Source organism: Trematomus bernacchii, unplaced genomic scaffold, assembly GCF_902827165.1.
Source record: "Trematomus bernacchii unplaced genomic scaffold, fTreBer1.1, whole genome shotgun sequence".
Taxonomy (NCBI): domain Eukaryota; kingdom Metazoa; phylum Chordata; class Actinopteri; order Perciformes; family Nototheniidae; genus Trematomus; species Trematomus bernacchii.
The window spans coordinates 2062941-2084052 of NW_022987839.1; the positions used below are offsets into that span (position 1 = coordinate 2062941).

General features: G+C 41.3%; 1 protein-coding gene across 1 annotated transcript; it reads left to right on the forward strand.

The window, feature by feature from the left end:
* Positions 1-14044: 14044 nt before the first annotated feature.
* On the forward strand, positions 14045-20386 carry LOC117500139 (transmembrane protein 200C). The gene is made up of 2 exons (XM_034152843.1): positions 14045-14198; positions 17473-20386. The coding sequence occupies exon 2, from the start codon at positions 17506-17508 to the stop codon at positions 19045-19047; it is 1542 nt and encodes a 513-aa protein (XP_034008734.1). The 5' UTR covers positions 14045-14198; positions 17473-17505; the 3' UTR covers positions 19048-20386.
* The last annotated feature ends 726 nt before the right edge of the window (positions 20387-21112 follow it).

The window sequence follows — 21112 nt, forward strand, 5'->3', positions numbered from 1 at the left end:
TTCGGTTTTTAGAGCGTTCTTTCTGAAAAACCTGCCCTCAGCGGCCAATAAACAAAGCCATGTTGTGGTGAGAGTGAACCACACCAGTGAAGTTGCAGGCTAAACAGCTACGGACTTCTAGTTCATTGATTATTTTTTATACAGAAAATCCATTTATCTGGTGAAGAGTTGACGCTGCACACCAAGGGCACCATGTGCATTAACATAAAGCACAGTCAAAGCACATAAGCAACTGTCTTTGTCGATAATGTAGTTAAAACAAAAGAGTCAATCTGTCATTGTCCTGCCACCCTCCAGCGCTCTGAGGGTGTTCCTGGGGAAGTGATGAGTAGGCACTTTCCCTGGACCATTTGGACTGAGGCCAGTCGTCGTACAGGCAGCTTTGTTTGTTGTTTTTTCCTCACCTCCACCGACTCTCTCCATATTTCTGTCTCCCACTCCCCCTGCAGCAGAAGGTGATAACAGTACAGCATGTCTGAGTTGTTTTACACAACCTGTTCTGGTGCCTGCTCTCATAATGGTTGGTAGTGTGGATCATCACAACTACTGTGATAAAATGTGCTTTTTCGGCTTGTTTTCCAGGAAATGATAACAAGGTGACCACTAAGGTTAGACATATGGGTGTTGTTAAGTGTTGTTAAGTCGGAATCCACATGCCGCAGCCACTTTATAAAATTAAAGGGGGCCTATAATGCTCCTTTTCAGGTTCATATTTGTATTTTGTGCTTCCCCATTGACATGTTTCCATGCTTTAATATTCAAAAAGCTCTTTATTTATCTCATACTGCCTGTGCTGCAGCACCTCTTTTCACCCTCTGTCTGAAACCAGAGCCCAGTCTGCTCTGATTGGTTAGCTGGCCGGCTCTGTTGTGATTTGACCACCGCTTAGAGATGTCCCGCCCCTTAGCCTATCACGTACAATGTGTTGGGGTGCTAGCCAATAGAAGCACCAGTGTGACAAAGTGATGTCACTATGTTCAGGATGTAAACAAAGGAGTCCAATGGATGTGTTTCAGGCAGGGGGGGGGAGTGTATGGGAGAGAAACTCCCTCTGGAGCGAAGATTGTGATTTTAGCTTTTGCAGACCATTTACATGCACAAAAACCTATATAACAGACTACAGGAAAGCATAAACCCCAAAAAAGCATAATATGGCCACACAAAAACAACCCATCCAGTGGTTGTAGTTATATACAAGAACCAAAGCAGTAGACCGACCAGCAGACTGACATTATCATCCCTGGAGCCACACTGCAAGCATGGCTAAAAATATATCCAAAGTGATGTGAAGCTTCCTGTCACAGGTTACTGCAGAGAAATTCAAATGTATTTGTCGGTTGGAGCACTGCAATGCTTGAGAGGATGCTTTTGGTTTTTATACTCCTAGCTCCTGTTTCTATAGCATGTTTGTTTGCTAAGCGTTGGGGTTGCTATACCAGACCTTCCACCATTTCTGGTTTCCTGTGTATACAGTATTTGACTTAATTTGTTGTCAATTCATCTAGCCTATTGTTGTCCAGAGGCCTGTACTACGAAGCCGGATTTTCCTAACCTGGATATGTTTGAGTTAGCCGGTTGGCCCAATCCAAAACATACGCGCTCTCGCTAAACTGTACTACGACGCTGGTTATCAAGTGGATCGCTTAAGCCAGCCGTGTCCTATCTAGTTAGGTGCGCGTTCACATGAAAGGGGTGGTATTTGGAGTATTCGACCAATCTCAAACATGGACAAGCGTACTGACAGCGCAGCGTCATACTTCCTGAATGAAAAGTGAACTTTAATATTAGTCAAATATGAAGAAGTTAAACTTTAAACATCCATGTCTTAAACACTTTATCCAGGATAAAAGCCACATAGCTGCACCTGCAAGGTGAATACAGCTGGTAAAAGAAAAACCGTCTTTCCTGCAACGGCAGTTTTTCTGTATTTCCTCTATCCTGTAATATGAATTGATCGCTTTAAACTCCGCACACGGAGCTCTGATTGGTCAGCAGGCGGTGCTTTCACTGAGTTGATCTCTTAGCCTGCAACCTAACCTCCTCCCGAGGAGGTTAGCCGCTCAGCATAAGTTACCATGGAGATCTAGCCCGCTAAAAAGAGAACCAGCGTCGTAGGACCGGAAAGCCAGAGTTTTCCCTGAAGTCAGCCGGCTAAGCGAAGATCCGGCTTCGTAGTACAGGCCTCAGGTTTACAGTATCATACCACATGGGACTAAACAAATATGGAGTCATGTACTGTACAAGCTGCTCTCAGCATGGCAAGCCCAACCAACTCCCGCTGCTCCGACAGTGTATCTGTTGCAGAATTTCATACCAGCAGACTGAGACAGACAGAAGCCAACACCACCCTGTTTCACCAAGAGAAAGAAATAGATCTGGATAGGATACACACTTCAAAAATAAAATACATTAATCATCAAGCAGGCATTCACATGAAACCAATTTGGCAAGAGAGAGAGGAATACCTACAACATGCTGCAGAAGAAGTGCAGAAGAAGAGATTAGGGCTTAGTGGCTGTCATGGCAGCCACTGGATCGACAGACTGGGGGGATGGAGGGCTTGTGTCGATGGCCTAAGGTCCTCAGGGAATACAAAGGCCTAAGTAAGTGTTGCAGTAGACGTGGTAATATATGATAGCTGCTCTAATCAATACTTAAATAATTAAGTGTATGTGAAGAAGTGGCTCGTAGAGATTGACCGAGACGAGATTTTCTGACGCCGCAGTTCACTTTCTTTCAGCATATTTTAGCTAAATTAGTTAAAGTCCCGGTTTTGGACTCTTGCCACTCTCATCAGCATCATTTCTAGACACAGCAGGCAACTGTTCAGCGAAATAGCTGACAAAAAACTAACAGCCAAGCACCAAACTGCAGATGGATACAGTTAGCTGGTGAACATGACGGAGGATTTAGCAGCTGAAGAGCCAGATATTTCCCTGCAGACCAATAACGGAGCTTGACGACTTACAATTCATCAGCTATCCAGAAACACAACACCAATAGAGGTCAATACTCTGTATCTGCTGGATGTTTCAACTGTTTGACACAACATTTGCCTTATCAGCTTTATGGGATGATGATTTGTCAGAGTCATGTTTACAGTTTGTTTAGCTGCCCCAAGTTGCGTAAAACTCAATTAACGTAGGTTTAAAATTGTTCATAAACAGACTGAAAATAATTCTCTCCTTTGATGTTTGTTTTGCTTCTCTGCAAATTACATTGCCCTATATAAGTTTTGCTTTCTTGTTCAAACTTTACTCTCATTTGCTTTGTGTCTCTTCCTATCCCTTACTTTCTCTTTAGTACAGAAGATCCATTATAAAACACATTGCGTATCAATGAGATCTGTGAGCTCTCCCTTACCCTGAAAAGAAAAGAGAATAACGCATAACCAATATTTATTTGATCTCCATAATGCTGCCTGTGTATTGAAGGGATGTCCATACTTGTGGTTAATTTGTTTTATTCCCTGGGTCTGATACGAATGATAACACCTATAGCTTGAAGGTTAAACTGAATTTTCTAATCCGAAACCCCAAAGACATGTCGTTACTCAAGTCATATCACTCAGTTAATTTACAGAGGATAAACTACTATCTTCTGAATACAAGAGGAGAGTTTTTCAACTGTCCTTCCAGCAGAAAAGGTTAATTTGACCGATAACACAAATGAGTGCGAGCCCAAGCCTTAATTCATTGGGAAATGCTGATTAAAGTATTAGCATATAAAAAGATGAATGACCTCAAAGATGCTCCGGATAAAAGCAGTCAAAAGTGGTTGTGTTAGGTCGACCACCGAGATGAAACCCCTTTTGATTGGAAATACATTTTCAGCCAGTTGCTACACAGCTGGGAGTGTGATGGAGATAAGTCATTAATGTGCTAAACATATGCACTGAAAAAGATTGTATTGTCAGATGAATAAGCAAATCATTTTGGAGAAGATAGTCCATATTGTCAAATGCACAGCATATTGACTCTCAAAAGCCAAATGAATATAATGAAGTCCTTCATCTCAGCAGTCACATGTATCTTTCATTTACTGATGTTGTTGAATAAGAATCAGATGTATTGCCAAGTAGGTTTATACAATTTGCTTTGGTGGATATGGTTCATATAAACACAGTAAGAGGAATTAAGTAAAATACCAAAAAATAAAGCTATTATAAAAACAATTAGAACATTGAAAAATAGAGATACAAATGTACTCATAAGATACAAATTCAAAAACTAAGCAATTCATATATGAATAATATATAATAATAAACAAATAATAATACAGTTATTAATTTAAAATAAAAACAATTAGAATATACACAAACAAAGAGAAATATTTACACAACATATAAATATACAGAAAACTAAGCAATTCATATATTAATATTAAATAACTTTAATATTTTAATATATAAGAAAATGCTCAGAAAAATAAAATATTTGCAGTATTAGAATTTAAAGTGGAAAGCTGTGCAGAATTTAAAAGCGTTGAACAGAAGTGTGCAAAATATACAGAGAGGTGTTAGTGTTCATAGTTATAAAATGAACAAGATTTTCTCATAATCTGCATTTATGTAACGCATGGCATCTGTGAAGGGGGTAAGAGTGAGTGTCAGTGGGGGCCTTGTTGTGGGAGAATGTCACTCACTTAGCATTATGATTATCCAAAACAAAACACATTCTGGTCTCCCATCAACCCACCTATAGTCCATGTGTGTCAGACTGTGAAAATATAATTAGGATTAGAGCTGTGAAAGAGACAAACTGGCCAAAAATCCACTTCGTGCTGAAATGATGAACGACTTATTTAGCCAAAGTCATCGAGTTAAGTCTGTGTTCCTGTTTTCCTCTCGTTTTCAGACCCAATGTTCCCAATGTTCTCTACTTTCTAGCCAGCTTGTTTAGACAGAACAATGGAAATATATTCATTTGTGTGTTTCTTCATTAATCAACGAATGCTTTATCTACCGAGTATCCAAGAAAATGTCAATATTTTTGCTTTGTCACCCTGCAGCGTTAGACAGTCAAGAGAAGCCGTGACGTAAGTGAAGGTCACGCAGTCAAAGACACCCCGTTCCTTCCACTTGGTTCACCTGCTCAGGTAATACTGTGTGACTGCTGCTGTATCCATGGCAATGAACCCCTGCAGATGCCCTCGGCCCGGGCTCCTCTGATTAGCATGCATGGATGAGGCCTGCGCTCAGCCCTGATTGGCCTGTCAGCTCCTGGCTCTGGCTCTTCCCTGCAGATCCCCAGCTGGCTGTTCCTCCCCTCCCATCATGCTCACGCCTGCTGAGTTCCACATGACTGGACTCGTCCTCCAGGACCTGCAGACCTCTCCTGTACAGTGAACGTCAGTGACAGCACGTCCTACTGAATCACGAGAAATGGTGGTGAAATCTCTAAATATGCAACCCAAAAAAAGAGGGTTTTCCTGGGCCCATGCTGCAAAAACTCACAATCTCTTATGTCATCATATTTCCTCAGGGTGAGCTATTTTCTGTTTTCCCCCACATCCTATGCCATTTTGCAAGTCACGTCTTTTCAGTGTGGGGTGGGGGGGCGAGTCTCAGAAGCTATACAAAAATATCCTGTGTACAAACCCGTCAGCTGTCACTTCTGCCCTTTCATTTGATTCTCCACTGTCCCTGTCCCAGCACAGATAAAAGAAACCTCTTATAAGGTGTTTCGCGAGGCATTATAAAACGGTTGCCATGGATACCCAGTCTGAACAGGCTCCACATGCAGGCAGCAGAAGAGGAAATGACAGATGCATTATTTCCCAATTTCTTTTACAAAAATGCTTTTTTCTCCTGTAAGCTCACACGCTGATGGACCGCTGATGGACCGTTGTGGTAAAAATACCAAAGATCAAGACCCTTAAAATACCTCTATGGGGCTATTTGTTGTGGTCCGTAAAGCAGCATTGGAGGGACTATTTGCCTCTTGCTCCACCGAGGTGGGTTGAATGTTATTTTCTGCCTCATTTGGTCTTTGTTGTTTCTCCCTGAAGAGATGACCTATATTATCTGGGATGGGAGATCAAAGAAGGCTTTTCTTACTGAGATCCCATGAAGCTCGTATCTTACAAACCCTGAGTATCAGCTCTGATTGCACAACTGCCTCGCTGCACTGCAAAATGTGGCCATGAAGCTAAACAGTGGGAAAAACTGCTTCTTTGTAGCTGCTCAGCCTACAGGATTCATGATCCTGCAGTTTAGGAGGAACACAGCTTTTGATGATCAGGTTTGTAATTACTCGCCGTTCTTGTCATAATGCAGACTCTGCTCATTACGGTTTATTATCCTCCTCATAAGCATCTTCAGAGAAAGTTGAGGAATAAGATCTTTATACATTTTCTTTTGGCACACTTTCGCACAACTTAAGAGGTGTCCGAGTTCTCCATGAGGGGCAATCTTCCAATACAGCAACATGTTTATTTTACCCATGAATTCCCATTAGTGTTACCAGCTGATGATATGCGACCGTGGAAATGAAACAAGGTCACCAATGGGAACAGGCTACCTGCTGGGAGCAAGTGTCCACCAGTTGCTCTCCACTCCCAGCCCCCCCCACTACCACACAATGATTAGTTCTCCTTGTTGAACCGACTACTGGTCCGTGTATTTGCTCAAACCTGGGGTTTGTTCCATTTCCAGTTGCTCCACGTGATGTAGCAAGCTGCCGAACATAATACATGGTGCAGAAATGCCCATAATATGTCTCCATGGCCTGTATCAGTCGCAACACGGTCATGCATCTCATTAGCCACAACCAGAAAGCATCCCTAATGGTCATTCAACAAGCATGTGTTTTCCCTGGGGTACCCGAGCAGCGATGGTGCATGTGATGGTTAGTTGGGTGTGATTTATGAGGAGGTCCTCCATTCTGCTGTTGGGTTGCCATTGGGCAAGATTAGGATCATTGTGGAGCTTCGGCCCATAACGGGAGGTCAACAGATTGATGTGAGTGTGTTTGATTCATTTCGGTTTATTCTTTAAAATGTTGGTTTGGTGAAGAATAATGATTTATTTACAGTTTTTTTTCATGACCCTATTTTGCGCACTGATAGCATATGTGGTGATTTATGTCCATAGTGTGATCCTTTGGGAAATGTATGGAGTTCTAGCATCCAGGTTGTAAAATATTTGAGGTAAAACAAATGTGGGATAAAGGATAGGTTTGGTCATATTATATATTTGTATTTATATCAACAAATGCCATAAAAAAAACTAAGACCAGCAATGAATTGATCACACTGACAATATTGTCTGTGTTTCCGAAAGCTTGACATGTCCTATTCATCTAAGCTACAGAGCTCCATTAATTTCTAGAAATGTTCCTTCATTATGATGCACAAGGTCACTGTAGGTTGTTGTTTTTGTCGACTGTAAATACTCCCCCAAATGTGTATCAATCCGCAGCTGGATATAGTCCCTTTTAAAATATTATATCCATTCCTGTTTGAGTAGCTTTTTACTAAAACTACAATGCCCAGTAGCTTGAGACAATTACTAAGCATTCTTTAAAAATAAAACGTTGACATTATTTTTAAAGAGTAATGGTGCATTAGGGAGCAATGGGCCCCAGTCTACATGCCACATCTTATCATATTGAGAGACCAATGCATTGTGGGGTGTTGGTGTTTTTATTTGATTTGTTGACAGTAAGGAAAACATAAAAGTAATGAAAGCCTTTTTCTGATTGCACTGCTTGCACGTCAATAGTGTCAGAAAGCAGATTTTTCACTCCACAGTAACTCATAGCAGAGAACTTGTTTTCAGTTTAACGGATGGCCCCTTAAATCTGTAACAGCTCTCAGTTACTGTGTCTTTATTTCTTAGGCCTCAAAAGGGAGCACGGCTTGTATCTGACTCCTGCATCAAAACAGGACAGTAATGATGTTTCCTGGAGGGAGTTCATCTCACTTGGAGCCCTTTTTCCCAAGTTTCACCATCCCGCAATTAACCAGTACAGCCCAGGCTTAAGAAATTAAATGAGCCGCCTGCAGCTCCTGATGCTGCTTCAGATATTTCGCTTAGCTGTGAACCACCATACTGCACACAGAGAAGAGTGCCTGACAAGTAAAATATGCTAGAGGGCAAAACCAATGCCTTCTCATGTTCCAGCTGTGCAGATACAGAACAGTCAGAAAAAAAGATGGGTAGATTTCAGAAGGTGATCCACTGCAACTATTTTTGACACTATGTGAACCAGTGGCGTCGCCTGGCCTGGGCATCCGGGGCTTTAGCCCCGGATGTTTTTTCTGTAGCCCCGGACAATTCTCCCTCAATAATATAATACATTAACCGTGCTTTACGTGAACCTCATCATGACACGAGAGGACGGCAGCACTGTAATTTCCCATGTTCAGTGAATGCAACAGAGGCATGACACCAGACCAATCAGAGAGTTGCATGGAAAAAACGTGTGCTTGTGTCATTCAAGCTCCTCTGTGTGTGTGTGTGGCAATTGCGCATTTAGTGTGATAGAGAGAGAGAGAGAGAGAGAGGGGGAGGGAGGGAGGTGCCAACATGGACCGTGTTGTTAGCATCTGGTTAGCTAGCTGCACTAACGGACATAAGGAGCTGTTTGTTCCACAAGAAGCTGGAGGAGAGTCCTCTCCTCTCAGACTGAGAGACTCAGGTGAGCTAAAGGACTCTCTGAGTGTTTAGATACATAACTTTAGTCTAAGTTATCTCAGTGGGTCTCAAACGGTTTGGTCACAAATTATTCAAAAGATTATTTCCGCGGCACACCTTCATATGATCATTATAGTTATAAAAAAAAAGAGAATAAAGGAAAAACAGTTATGAAATACTATATGGCAGTAAAACAAGAATAGAGTTTAAAAAGGGAGTGATTAGTAAAATATCCATAAAGAAAAAGAACATCTGTTTACATTTCTGCTTCATATGGGTGTTGAGAGAGGTATCCATAGATCTCTTCATTTTGCTCTCAAAGTGCACCAGATTGATGCATTTAACTTCAATATTTAAAAAAAAATCTTCCCGGGGGAGCATCCCCCCGGACCCCCCTAGAGGAGGTACCACTCTACCCCTGCCTATATGCCGTGAGCTAATTATCGAGCCTTCATTGTAACAGTCGCGGGTGTACTGTGTGTGTGCGTGTGGGGAGTGTTGCAGTAAAAAAGGCCACTGTAGTGCCGCCGCCACTGTGGGCTAAGCCCCGAATGTTTTCAGGTCCAGGCAACGCCCCTGATGTGAGCCATACTGTGATGCACCGTCACCTTGCAGTTGGATGTGTGAGTGATGATCGACACTTTGATAAGCACCATAAAATGGTATAGGAACTGTGCGACACATTATTCAAGGGAGACAGGACGGGAGAGTGGTGTCTTAAATAACTGTCACAGATATGATATGATCACTGAGGATTAAATTGAATTATTGAATTACTGCTGCAGCTTGGCCGGGAATACCCATCCCAAAGATGAAAGACTGAGTATTAGTCGAGTGTGACTTGACAAAAGCTCAGAATCACAGTCACTCTGTCTTTTCCTACCCATATTTTCTCGTTTCTTCATATTCTGAATACCCACTTCATCACTATGCTTTAGGTGAGTTTAATTACCTGGGGATGTCTTGATAAGAAATGATTAAATATGAAACAGTAAAGTCATTAGGCCAAGTTGTGAAGTCTGCAGAAATTAATGTCTTTTTTTTGCAGCTTCTGCAAGAATCCAGGACTCTTTAACTTTACTCAGCATTACAATTAGATGGCAATAATGTGAATATTTTAGCATAGCAGCATCTTTGCCAATAACCTGATTATTTCTCAATCGCCATTGTGTGGAGACTAATTCATTTAAAAGTTGTGTTTCCTCCTCTTTAATATATTCTATTAATTAAGCAGAAAGGTCTTTGGCACAAAGCACATTGTCAACAGAGAACCAGTGAAGGGAGCTCACAGACCTGGTTTGTGGGTGGTAAAGTGAAATAGTTTGATACACAGAGGAAGTAGAAATTATGTCAGGCTGAACTTGTTAGCTTAAATCTGTGAGTATGCTCTCGAACTGATTAGTGATTGGAATCAAGAGTTGTTGAGGGAAAGTAACCTCTTGAATATGAGATGGTGGGGGTGCAGATGATGTGAGTGGTACTGCTGGGAATGGGAAGTTGCTTCTCAGCCATGGGCGTCGCAGCCATTATATGAGGGTGGGACAAGTCCCCCCCACCTTTTAAAATGATTAGTTTAGACCCCTCCACTTTTACTATGCGGAAAGTCCGTGAATCGGTCTATCCACTCGCCACTCTTTGTAGAGCGCTGTGTCAGTGCTTCACTATCAAATCCATTCCACTTGCTTATTGTGAGAATGCCCAAATCAATGAAACTCCGTACCATGTTTTCACTGCTACTTTGTACCAAGGCAGATTATCAGAGCCGTACACATGAGCTATACAAATGCTTCGTTCTGTGTGTAGCTGTGTCTTTAGTTGTACAATTATGCGCGCCACAGTTTCCCCGCTGCGAGGCTCCGGCGCGAACAGTTCACGAGCGTGCTCCACTAGCACCCGGATATAAGGCGCTGTTATTAAAGAGGTGGAGGGAGAGTCCTCTCCTGTCCGACTGAGAGGCTGATAACTACAGCTCAGTGAGGTAAAGGACTCTCTGAGGGTTTAGATACCTAGTTAACTTGGTAACACTTTATAGGCTATTAAGGTAGACAAATTAACCATCAACTAGTTGTTAATTAACATGCATATTAGCAGTAGGCCTATATTGGCTCTTTATTAGTCATTATAAAACACTTATTAATGCCTTATTCTACATGACGATATTCTACAAGTAATAAGCCATTAGTTGAGTTTTTCCTCAATAACCCTCTAATTGGTGCTTATTTATTGCAAGTAAGGAAGTTGTTGTAGGCCTACATGAGTTTTGGTCTTAATAATTGCTGCTCAATATGGGCCTAATAAGGCAGTAGTACCACAAGAATAGTAATTCTCCCATAATAACACTTAATAAATATGATCTATTCTTATGTAACAAGACATGAAACTATAAGTGTTAATTGTGTATGAATAACTCAAAATTAGTTAGGCCCTATTTATATCTAAGAATATGTTTTGGGGTATTGACAGTTCAGCTACCAATAGCAAGGTGATATTGACCTGTTTCATATTTGCACATTTATATTTTTGTAAAATGTGTAGCCTACTGAAGGTTAGACAGGAACCTGTGTACAGGAAGTAGGAGAGAGAGTATATGGCAGTAGACTGCTACTCATTTTCCCTATGCAACCTGAAGAGTAAAAGGGTCAAGTATGTCAGAAAGCAATGACTGTAAGTGTAATCCTTACACTGTAAGGATTAGTAACATGTATTGTGTTTATGGGATGACATTCGGAGATGTTTAAACACAATGAGAAAATGCATTAGCATTCGCGCTAGCGTTAGCCATACTAGCCTGTATACATGCTTATTGCACAGCTAGCATTAGCTATATTTACCTTGTTTACACTTAGCGGCCCTATGTGTTAATCTGTGTATGTTACACTTGCATGTATGAGATCATTAAGTGCCTTGTAACTTCTATTTTTGATAGTTTCACTCCGTTTGAATGTCAGTGGACTGCAAATAAGTCAATAAAGGAGCATGGCTGCTCATTCCCTGGCTCTCAAAGGAGTTTGGCTGGCTGTTTAATCTGTTCACACTGAGACAGTACAACACATAGAGAGAACAGTACACCTATTGTGTAAGTACATACAAGCAGGTCACACAGTATGATCACAAATACATAAAATCTGTTAAAAATCTATTTTTCTTAAAAAGTACAGGCTGCATACCATGTGTTCTCAGCCTTGGAGAAACTTGTCATGTTTTGGTATGTGTCTGAACCTCTCTTTAGTGGTTCATTAATAAAACAGATATTTGAACGTGTGCCTACTTTGTTCATGTACTGTTGAGGTTAATTTCAGTAGTTGTGTGCTATAATGTATTTACAAAGTGTGAAGAGGAGGCTACTTTAGAATAGGGAACCTGTTCAGGTCAATTAGAGTCAAACTACTAGCGTATTGGTTATGAACAAGACTTCACTTTAAAATAGGGAACATATTCTTAGATAGAAATACCTAATTAGAGTCAAACTACTAGCTTATTGGTTATGAACAAGACTTCACTTTAAAATAGGGAACATGTTCTTAGATAGAAATACCTAATTTTGAGTTATTTAGACACAATTAACACTTATCGTTTCATGTCTTGTAACATAAGAGTAGATCATATTTGTTACGTGTTATTATGAGAGAATAACTATTCTTGTGGTACTACTGCCTTATTAGGCCCATATTGAGCAGTGCATATTAAGACCAAAACTCATGTACAACAACTTCCTTACTTGCAACAAATAAGCACTAATTAGAGGGTTAGGGAAAGGAAAAACTCTCAACTAATGGCTTATTACTTGTAGAATATCGTCATGTAGAATAAGGCATTAATAAGTGTTTTATAATGACTAATAAAGAGCCAATATACTGCTAATATGCATGTTAATTAACAACTAGTTGATGGTTAATTTGTGTACCTTAATATAAAGTGATACCGTTAACTTTAGTCTAAGTAGTGGGTCTCAAACGGTTTGGTAAATAAGTATTTCCAAGGCACACTTTTATATGATCATTATAGTTATAAAAAATAAGAGAATAACAGGTATGAAATAATTCCAACTCATACTATAGAGGACAGTAACACAAAAATACAGTTTAAAAGGGGAGTGATTTGTAAAATATGCATAAAGAAAAAGTAAATCTGTTTACAGTTCTGTTTCACATGGGTGTTGAGAGATGTATCCATAGATTTAGTCCCTAATGTTGCTCTCAAAGTGCAGCAGATTTATGCATCTAACTTCAGCATGCCCCCTCACCCCCAGGAGGTGAGGTCCACCACCTGCTCACACCCCCTGTCAAATTGTCCCACCCACATTGAGGATGCTTCCTACGCCCATGTTCTCAGCAGCTATTTAAATAGATAACCGTACAAGGACATTTAGACAGGACAGTTAATCTTCCACCAGCACTATATTCAGTAGAATATACTGTATCATATATTTCATATTTTTTCAACAGGCTGTTTAAATGACCAATCTCAGTCACTAATTTTGGAATAGTGGCTGGTGCCTTTCTCTTTTAGACATCTTAGAACAACATCATTTGAAATATTATTTCGCAGTAACAGAGTTTTAAGATAGTTTAAGCTCCTGTCAGAAGCTCAGAAACATCTGCTGTGCGTCAGTGTTCTTCCTGTAAAGCTTAAAGCTATAGCCTACTTAAATCTGCCCCAGGCCCACAGATCTTCACAGCACTGGTTCACCCCACGGATTAAACCCACGGATTATTCCCAATGTCCGTGTCTACTTTGACTCCAATGCGGCATCATGCACCACTATTTTCTCTGTTGCTTCTAATTCATGCCATAAACAAAACACATTTCTGGGTCATAAATTCGCAGTCAGCTCTCTGGAGCATCAGTTTTGTAATTCAGACTCCCCCTCCTGCCCAGTGTACGGCTGATATCACATCACTGGAACACATCTGGACTCTGTCATATCTCATTTTGTTGAACAGGGGGACTCAGCATACAAGCAATCATAGCAACGCACCCCAGGGGGGAAAGGTGGAGAGGAAGGCATGTGGTGTAAAAGATGATGATGTTGTTGAATTTAAATATATTTATTTTTCACCTTACCTACACTGTATGTGCAATTTGAAACTCATAAAACACTAAATTATTCAAACATTGTATATTCCACATATTGCTCAGATAGCCTACATGCATATGTAAATAGATACCCTGTGCATGCATTTTTCATTGCTGCAACACTAATTACAAGACCATTCTGCAATAATTTGACACCAAATGCAACTGGCATCTGTATAAAAGAGAATCAAGTTGAATTCTGCAGGTTACTGATTATTTTTGCCCAAAAATATCTGGAAGCGATAGGAGTAGATAATAAAGAGTATGATTAATGTCCTCAGCAGCCCTCGGTTTTTTTTTTTTCACGTTGCCCAATAATCACCACCAATGGAAATGCAGTTGGCCCGCCCCTGCCGGTCTATTGTGAGTCCGCGTTCAGCTGAAACCACTCTTCCACACTCCGCACCAAAGTGGCGCACGACGACATGTAGCTGAACGAGGAGTGCGCCTTTGAAGATGCTTGATTATCGAGGCACAATTTCTGGTAAGAGACCACGCTGTTTTATCTTTTTTTTTTCTTCTCATCCATCGTCTTTTCCCCCAGCTGCATATCCGGGCTTCTTTTTTGTTTCCTACATACTCCTAACAGGCTGTATCGAGGCAGGGTCTATGGAGTCTTTAATTGTGTAACAGATAGGTTTAGTTGAGGAGTAGCCTCTATTTCTATCTAGAATAAACCGAAAGGCAATAGTTTTGATGTCAGGAAGGCGATGGACTTCAATGCGCACTCCATTCCTTTTCACTTTTATCCGTAAGGTAAAAAATATGATTTTGTTGCCGTTTAATGGAGATATTTCGGTCTGCATTAGATATGAGCTGCATTATATGTATAATAGGCGAGAGACATAAAGTAAAAAATGATTTGGAATGGAAAAATAGCAATATTTTAGATCTACTTAAACTTTTTATGGCTTTGTTGTTGCAATTAAACACCGATGTATCATTAGTTATCATTTAATCGTTAGAATAAAGGTGTAGATTTCACCCCAACGCTAGTTGTAGCGTTAGTTGAAAGCATGGGCTTCGTCAGGCCGTGGAAGAGGTGTGGATGTTTGTCATTTTGTCTGCACCTTGTGAACCTAAAGAAAAACAGTGTTTGGCTTTGTGCTGGAGAGAGATGCGTCGCTGTGGCTCTGGACATTTTCAGGGCACCTCCACAGCATCTCGTATGTTTGCTTCACGGGTTTGTCCAACAGAAGGGAAACAGATGCGTTGTAATGTCAACAGTCGATTACTCATGCAACATTGCGCGAAAAATATGCGCCCCCGCAGCTTGGACGGACTGAGCGTTTAAACCGGCCTCCTTCCTCTCCATCCTGCCAGACGAGCAGCTTTTTAGGGAGACAAACGGAGTTGGCAGCTTCCTGCTCAGCACCACCACAGACAACCACTGACATGTCCACACCCACGTCTGGTCCACGGTTCTGCTGCCCTTCTCTTTCCAAACATAGAGAAAGGTCCGCCCACGCGTATCAGTTTTAGTGCAGGGAGGCATTTGAGTGGCTATGTGGATGTGATAAACTGAGAAAGTCGCTATAAACAGCAGCTGAGCACCGGTGTGGTGTTTGCTGAAGCTCAGGTGAAGAGCTCAATGTTCCACTTTCCTCCAGAACTGCCTGTAATAGCCTAACTCAAAAAGGGATGTCAAGGAGCTCCATCATCATTATTTGTTTGACTGTTAGGGTTGTGAGGGCAACATCCAGAGCAACCTTTGTAAACGTCTCAATAATGGCTGCTCTGAGGGGAATTTGTGCAATAAGTTATTCATGAACCTAAGCCCTAAGTCATACACAATTAGGCCTGATTAGTCCAATTAAATACCTAGCTACCAGCAGAATCAAGTAGGGAATGCTGAAGTCTGTGTAATTAATCAGCCTTATCCCCCGATTATCTTTCACCACATGTGGCTGGAACTCATCAGCAGATGTCTGTAATCATGATGAGTGTTGGTGGCTTCATTGCCCTTTGGACCGCAGCTTCGCCCATTGTGCTGCATAATCAGAAAACATATTATAGGGTAGATATGCTATGATTGTGATTGGCTTCAACACATATTTAAGTGTAAACATCAAAACTATCCGCATTATCTACGACAGTTATTACCACAGTCCTCCACATTTAATTTGAGGTCCTCTACAGTATAATACTTTTATTCCACTCCCTCAGTATCCAAATCAGTAGGTAAAAGGCCATTTATGTTCAAAGCTCCTTCAGGCACAATTTACCACCAACCATACGAGTCTTACATTCCTTTCAAATGTTTAAAAATGCATTGTATTCTTATTTTGCTGTGAATTGTACGTGCTATCGATAATTTGACACGCACAAAACACTATGTTTTTATTTTATTGTATTGCTGGGCAAACTTATTTGTTCATGGCTTCTCTATGGCCATATAGTGGTTATGTCCAAATGTATATCTTACATTTTTGTGTTTGTGTGATTGTAGTAGTCTTGTATTTTGGTTGTATTGTGACTTGATTTGGTTTTTGTCATTCTGTTTTGTTTGTTTTTGTTTCCACACTGTCTTGAAAACAAGATAGTTAATCTCAAGGGGTTTATACTAAATAAATACATTTCAGTTTTTGTGTAAACAAATAGCTTATAATGTGATGTTCTGTTTGTGAAGGACACTGTCATCTTGAAGCACGGCTCTGTTGTGTCGACAGTGAAGTAGATTTGGTCGGACAGCAGGAGGCAGAGTGTTGGTAGGAGAGGTTGGTGCGAGAGGCAGAAAGGAAAAGAGAGTAAGGAAGCGAGAGTGAGGTGGAGAGAACATGCCTGCTGGCCTCCTGTCTGGACACATTACATTTTCATAGGCTGATATCGCACCGGCACAGCTGAATATAGATAAATAGCACTCCGCTGTCAACTTTGCTATTTGTTTCGCTTACATCATTGTTTTTATAGATTTAGCAGTAGATAGATGTTTTTGTTGTTTTACTGACCATTACTAATGTTGCATCTTTTTTTGGTGCAAAGAAGAAGTGTATAATCTACATGTAGGATATTCTTGGATACATGTTTAACCTGCTTTTAGATGCCATGCCCTCATATTTCCTTCTAACCCATTTTGCCTTGATACCAACAACTATTCCCACATTGGAATATTAAAAACTCTCCAAACTTGGCTTGTATTTTTCTATAACATTTAAATATGTATGACAAAAAAAGCATAAAACACAAACTGAAAAAACTTCTCTAGGTTTCAAGTCTTCAGAAACTGCTTCATCAGGACTCTGTGTGTGCTGTTTCATCAGAACAGATTTACGAACAATCCACTGAATGTCCAAATGTTTAGATGTTGCTAAGTCATGATTGGTGCTAGGACGTACCTGAGCAATTTATAATGTAAATACCCAAACTTTAACGTTGGCACAAATATATGCGTTCATGTTGGAACCATTGCTCTTCGTATCTATCAAAAAGTGAAGTACAACACGTTTTTTTTCTAGGTTACATTTCCCACCTGAGCTTTAAAGCTCTCAACTATTAAGTTAACATTTTATTTTAGTGGTGTATATTACATAACTAATTGTCACACAATTAACTTGGGGGCGTCATGGTCCCTGAGGGGTGGTTGAAAGCTCTGCCTGGTTGATAATCCAGCCTTGTATGTATTATAAATCTGGATTAAATGTGTAATCTCCTGGTGAAATGAACATATTAACTCTGCAGCTTTAAATGTCTGAACCTTCTTATCATGTAAATCATTAACCCGACACTCTCTCTCTCTTTTCTCTTCTGTGTCCCGCCAGGTTGAGTGACAAGCCTGCTGTCCAATCTCCACCATGATAGCCACAGGTGGCCTGTTGCGCATGAACAGGCGCCAGGACTCCCTCCGCTCAAAAAACCGGGCGGAAAACAAAAGGAAGCGGAAATCCAAGAAAAAGAAGAAGAACGACGTGGTGGTGGTAAAAGGGAAGCTCAATCTGTGCTCGCCGGCCGGTTTTGTTGCTGCGGTGGGAGTTGCAGTTCTCATGGTGGGGATTTCCATGGCGGTGCTGGGATACTGGCCCAGTCAGAGCCAGCAGCAGTATCAGGAGCGCCGCCGAACAGGAGGATACCAATCCAACAGGATGAGCTACTCCAAAAGTCCACCTGCTCCCTCTAACTTGACCCATGATAGCCCTCCATCAGTACAGACAACTTTATTAAACCAGAGCCATTCTAACAGCAGCACCCCCAACTCCTCCCGTAACTGTGGCTTCCTGTGTGACTTCCTGAATAATTACCTGTACTCTGACAATCTGAAAGTGTTCGGGCCACTGGTGATGGGAATCGGCATTTTCCTCTTCATCTGCGCCAATGCAGTCCTCCATGAAAACCGAGACAAGAAAACCAAAATCATCAACCTGAGGGATATCTACTCCACTGTCATAGATCTACACAGCATACGGTCGAAGGAGTACTCGCCTCTTAATGGTTTGGTGAACTACACTCAGTCGAGGAGTGCTGAGGGCCCGTCGGGGACGTTCCCTGCTAGCGGGATGCTTACTCGCGGCTCCTGGCCCTCCACTGGACTCGCTTTACAGGGCGAGGTGAGCGGCGAGGATGTGTTCAGACGCCCGTCGTTGGCCAGCAGGCCTCAGAGCTGGTCGAGAGATGTTCAGACCTTCACCGACACGGTCTACAGCATCTACAAGGACTACAGCAATAGCAGCGAGCAGGCTCCGCAGCCCCGACAGTGGGAGACCACCTCCATCGTCACCTCCTCTGTGAACGCTTTCACCCTCCCTGTGATCAAACTGAACAACTGTGAGGTGGAGTCCCAGCGAGTGGAGGCAGAGGGACACTCGGAGGAGGAGGTGGTTATTGAGACGGTTGTGGAAACCGAGGAAGTACAAGCCAGCAGCAGCCAGACTGATGGCGAGCAGAAGAACGCCTCGGCGGCAGATCCACCCCCACCGCCCCATCAGAGCCACAAGGACATAACCATGGATATGTCTGACCCACAGGGGGCGCCGCAGGCTGAGGATCAAGCACAGTGGACCCAGCTGTTTCCTCCATCACCTGTTGCCAGGGCGATAGGGTCACAGCTGTCGCTAACCTCCCTTACAGATCAGCCCAGGCCGGTGCGCCGCTGCAGCCTGTCGGTGTCTGGGGGTCGTCAGGGTGACAGGGCCAGACGCTTCAGCTGCCCTCGTCTGGAGCGCTCCAACAGTAAGGGCTACATCAAACTGGCTGACCTGGGGGGGGAGTCCTTCGAAGCCCCCGACACAGACACTTCTTTAGTGGCCATCGAACAGGAAGTAGCAGCGGACACAGCAGCAGAGGGAGACGCTCAGGGAGAGGACGATCTGGTGACACCCAGCACCTCTGCAGAATCATAGATAAATATTTCTGCTGATGAGCCTCTGAAAACGTTTTGATGTCTTGTTCTTTGCTTGGTACCTTCTTCTCTGGTTCCTGATGGGAAGCTGGCCGTTAAAGAGGGACGTAAACGTGGAGAGAAAGCAGCTAAGGACTATTGAAACATAGCCATGAACACTCAAGAGCACAGCTCTTTATAAATACCACATCCACAGCTCAATATTCAGATGTAATTTTTCTATTTTTTCAATGTAGCAAGAGCAATACTAAAGACTTGTAAGAAGATTTAGTAAAGATTTGTATCAAAAAAAGAAAATATGATCTAATGGATTTTAACTTTTCTTTTCTATAACAGTAGGGCAAACATTGTAGCTTGTAGTATTGCCAAAACTGTCACTGAGAACTACTGTCTGACATGTTGTCCTGTAGCATTAAAACATGCCACAGAAAACTAAATAGTCTAGAATTGTTTCTCTACATTGTTATGTGAATACCACGTACATAGGTGAACTGAATTGAATCTCAGGTAGACGTTTGGTTTAGGAGCGGGACCTTGATGACAAGGTCTTCCCAATGTTCACACTTGTTTATATGAAGCATTCATGGTTGAATACAATTAACTGTAACACCTCCTGTCGGGTCTCACAGGTTTCCTTGTGTGATATAAGATAAAATACAGCCATTGCAAAAAAGTTTGTTTGTTTGCTCCATATAGTTTAAGAAAAATTAAATGAAAAGATGAAAAGCTGTGGGACTCTGATTGATTAAGTGTGTGGCGTACCTGCAGATGGTATAGATTTTGTTTTCTGCACTTCTCATTACTGGGAAAGACTGCAGTGGTATTGATGTTACACTGTCTGTGCTTACTGAACCGAGACAAGTGACCTATAAGTGACGTTTACAACTGTCTTTTTAATAATTGGCTTCCTTCAAGTAATAAAAAATGTCATATCAGCAGAGGCTTATCTGCTGATTCAGATGGATGATGGATTTTGGCAGTGGTGTCCTAAAGGTCAGAGACATAGGCTTGTTACCGGAAATTTGTCTGACCAATTCCCTGAGTAAGTCAGGGTTGGGAAAGTGTACCAACAAGATGGCCTCGAGCAAGGCCAACTGCTCTACTGGAGCTGCAAAGTGGCCGGCAGATAACACTTTGGCAGCTTCCAGGTGTTAATGTCGAAGAGCGATAATGTGTTAGAAGCCATTACACCCACTGAAAACCCAGCTGAATACATACAAGTGAAAACTACTCCAAAAGTGTACCATTGGACTTCTAATCTGGTGTCTGTGAAGGCAAAAACATACTGTGTGATTCACATGTGTTTTTTACCCTTTGTGACTTGTAAACATTTGCATTCATTGTGTTTCTGCATGATTTATTAAGGTTGTTCTCTTTTGTGACCTGTTTGTATGTGCCTCATCTGCATATCACACCAAGTTTGTTACGTAAACACTTGATACATACACATACTTAGTACATTTATTCCCTTTAAGTTTATTTTAGAGATTACTTAACTTACTTACATGTATGCTATTTTATACTTCTACCCAATATAATTCAATGGGAAAAAATGCACTTTTAACTCCAATACATTTATTCAAAATGTAGTTACTGCAGGCTAAAACGCAAAATACACTTAAGTACTAATAAGGTACAAATATAGCTTAGGTCTAATACAGAAATCCTGCAATAGTTTATACCTTAATGAAGCAGTAACATAACCATAAAGTTGAATCAACATAAAATATTTACTACCAAAACTGAACTGTATAATCTTCATGCAGAATGAAAGGATTTATTGCAAGACTGCCACATTGGACAGCTTTAGTTTAAGATTAGTATAACTAATAAAATGTAAACTTGAGTGTAGGCTATGTGATAATGTTTGTTACAGGTTTAAACTACTCAATAGTGTAAGACTAAATACAAATAGTTCAATAAACTCAACCTTGACTATCTGAATGCTGATTTAAACATCTGTAAAGGAATCTAGGATACTATATGCTCGCTTACAGTATACTTTCCGTTTTATTTCATCACTTTTACTGGTAATGGTGTATATTCATATTGCTACTGTTATTTTA

Coding starts and splice junctions, on each gene's coding strand:
- LOC117500139 (XM_034152843.1), top strand. CDS start 17,506: ATGATAGCCACAGGTGGCCTGTTGCGCATGAACAGGCGCCAGGACTCC.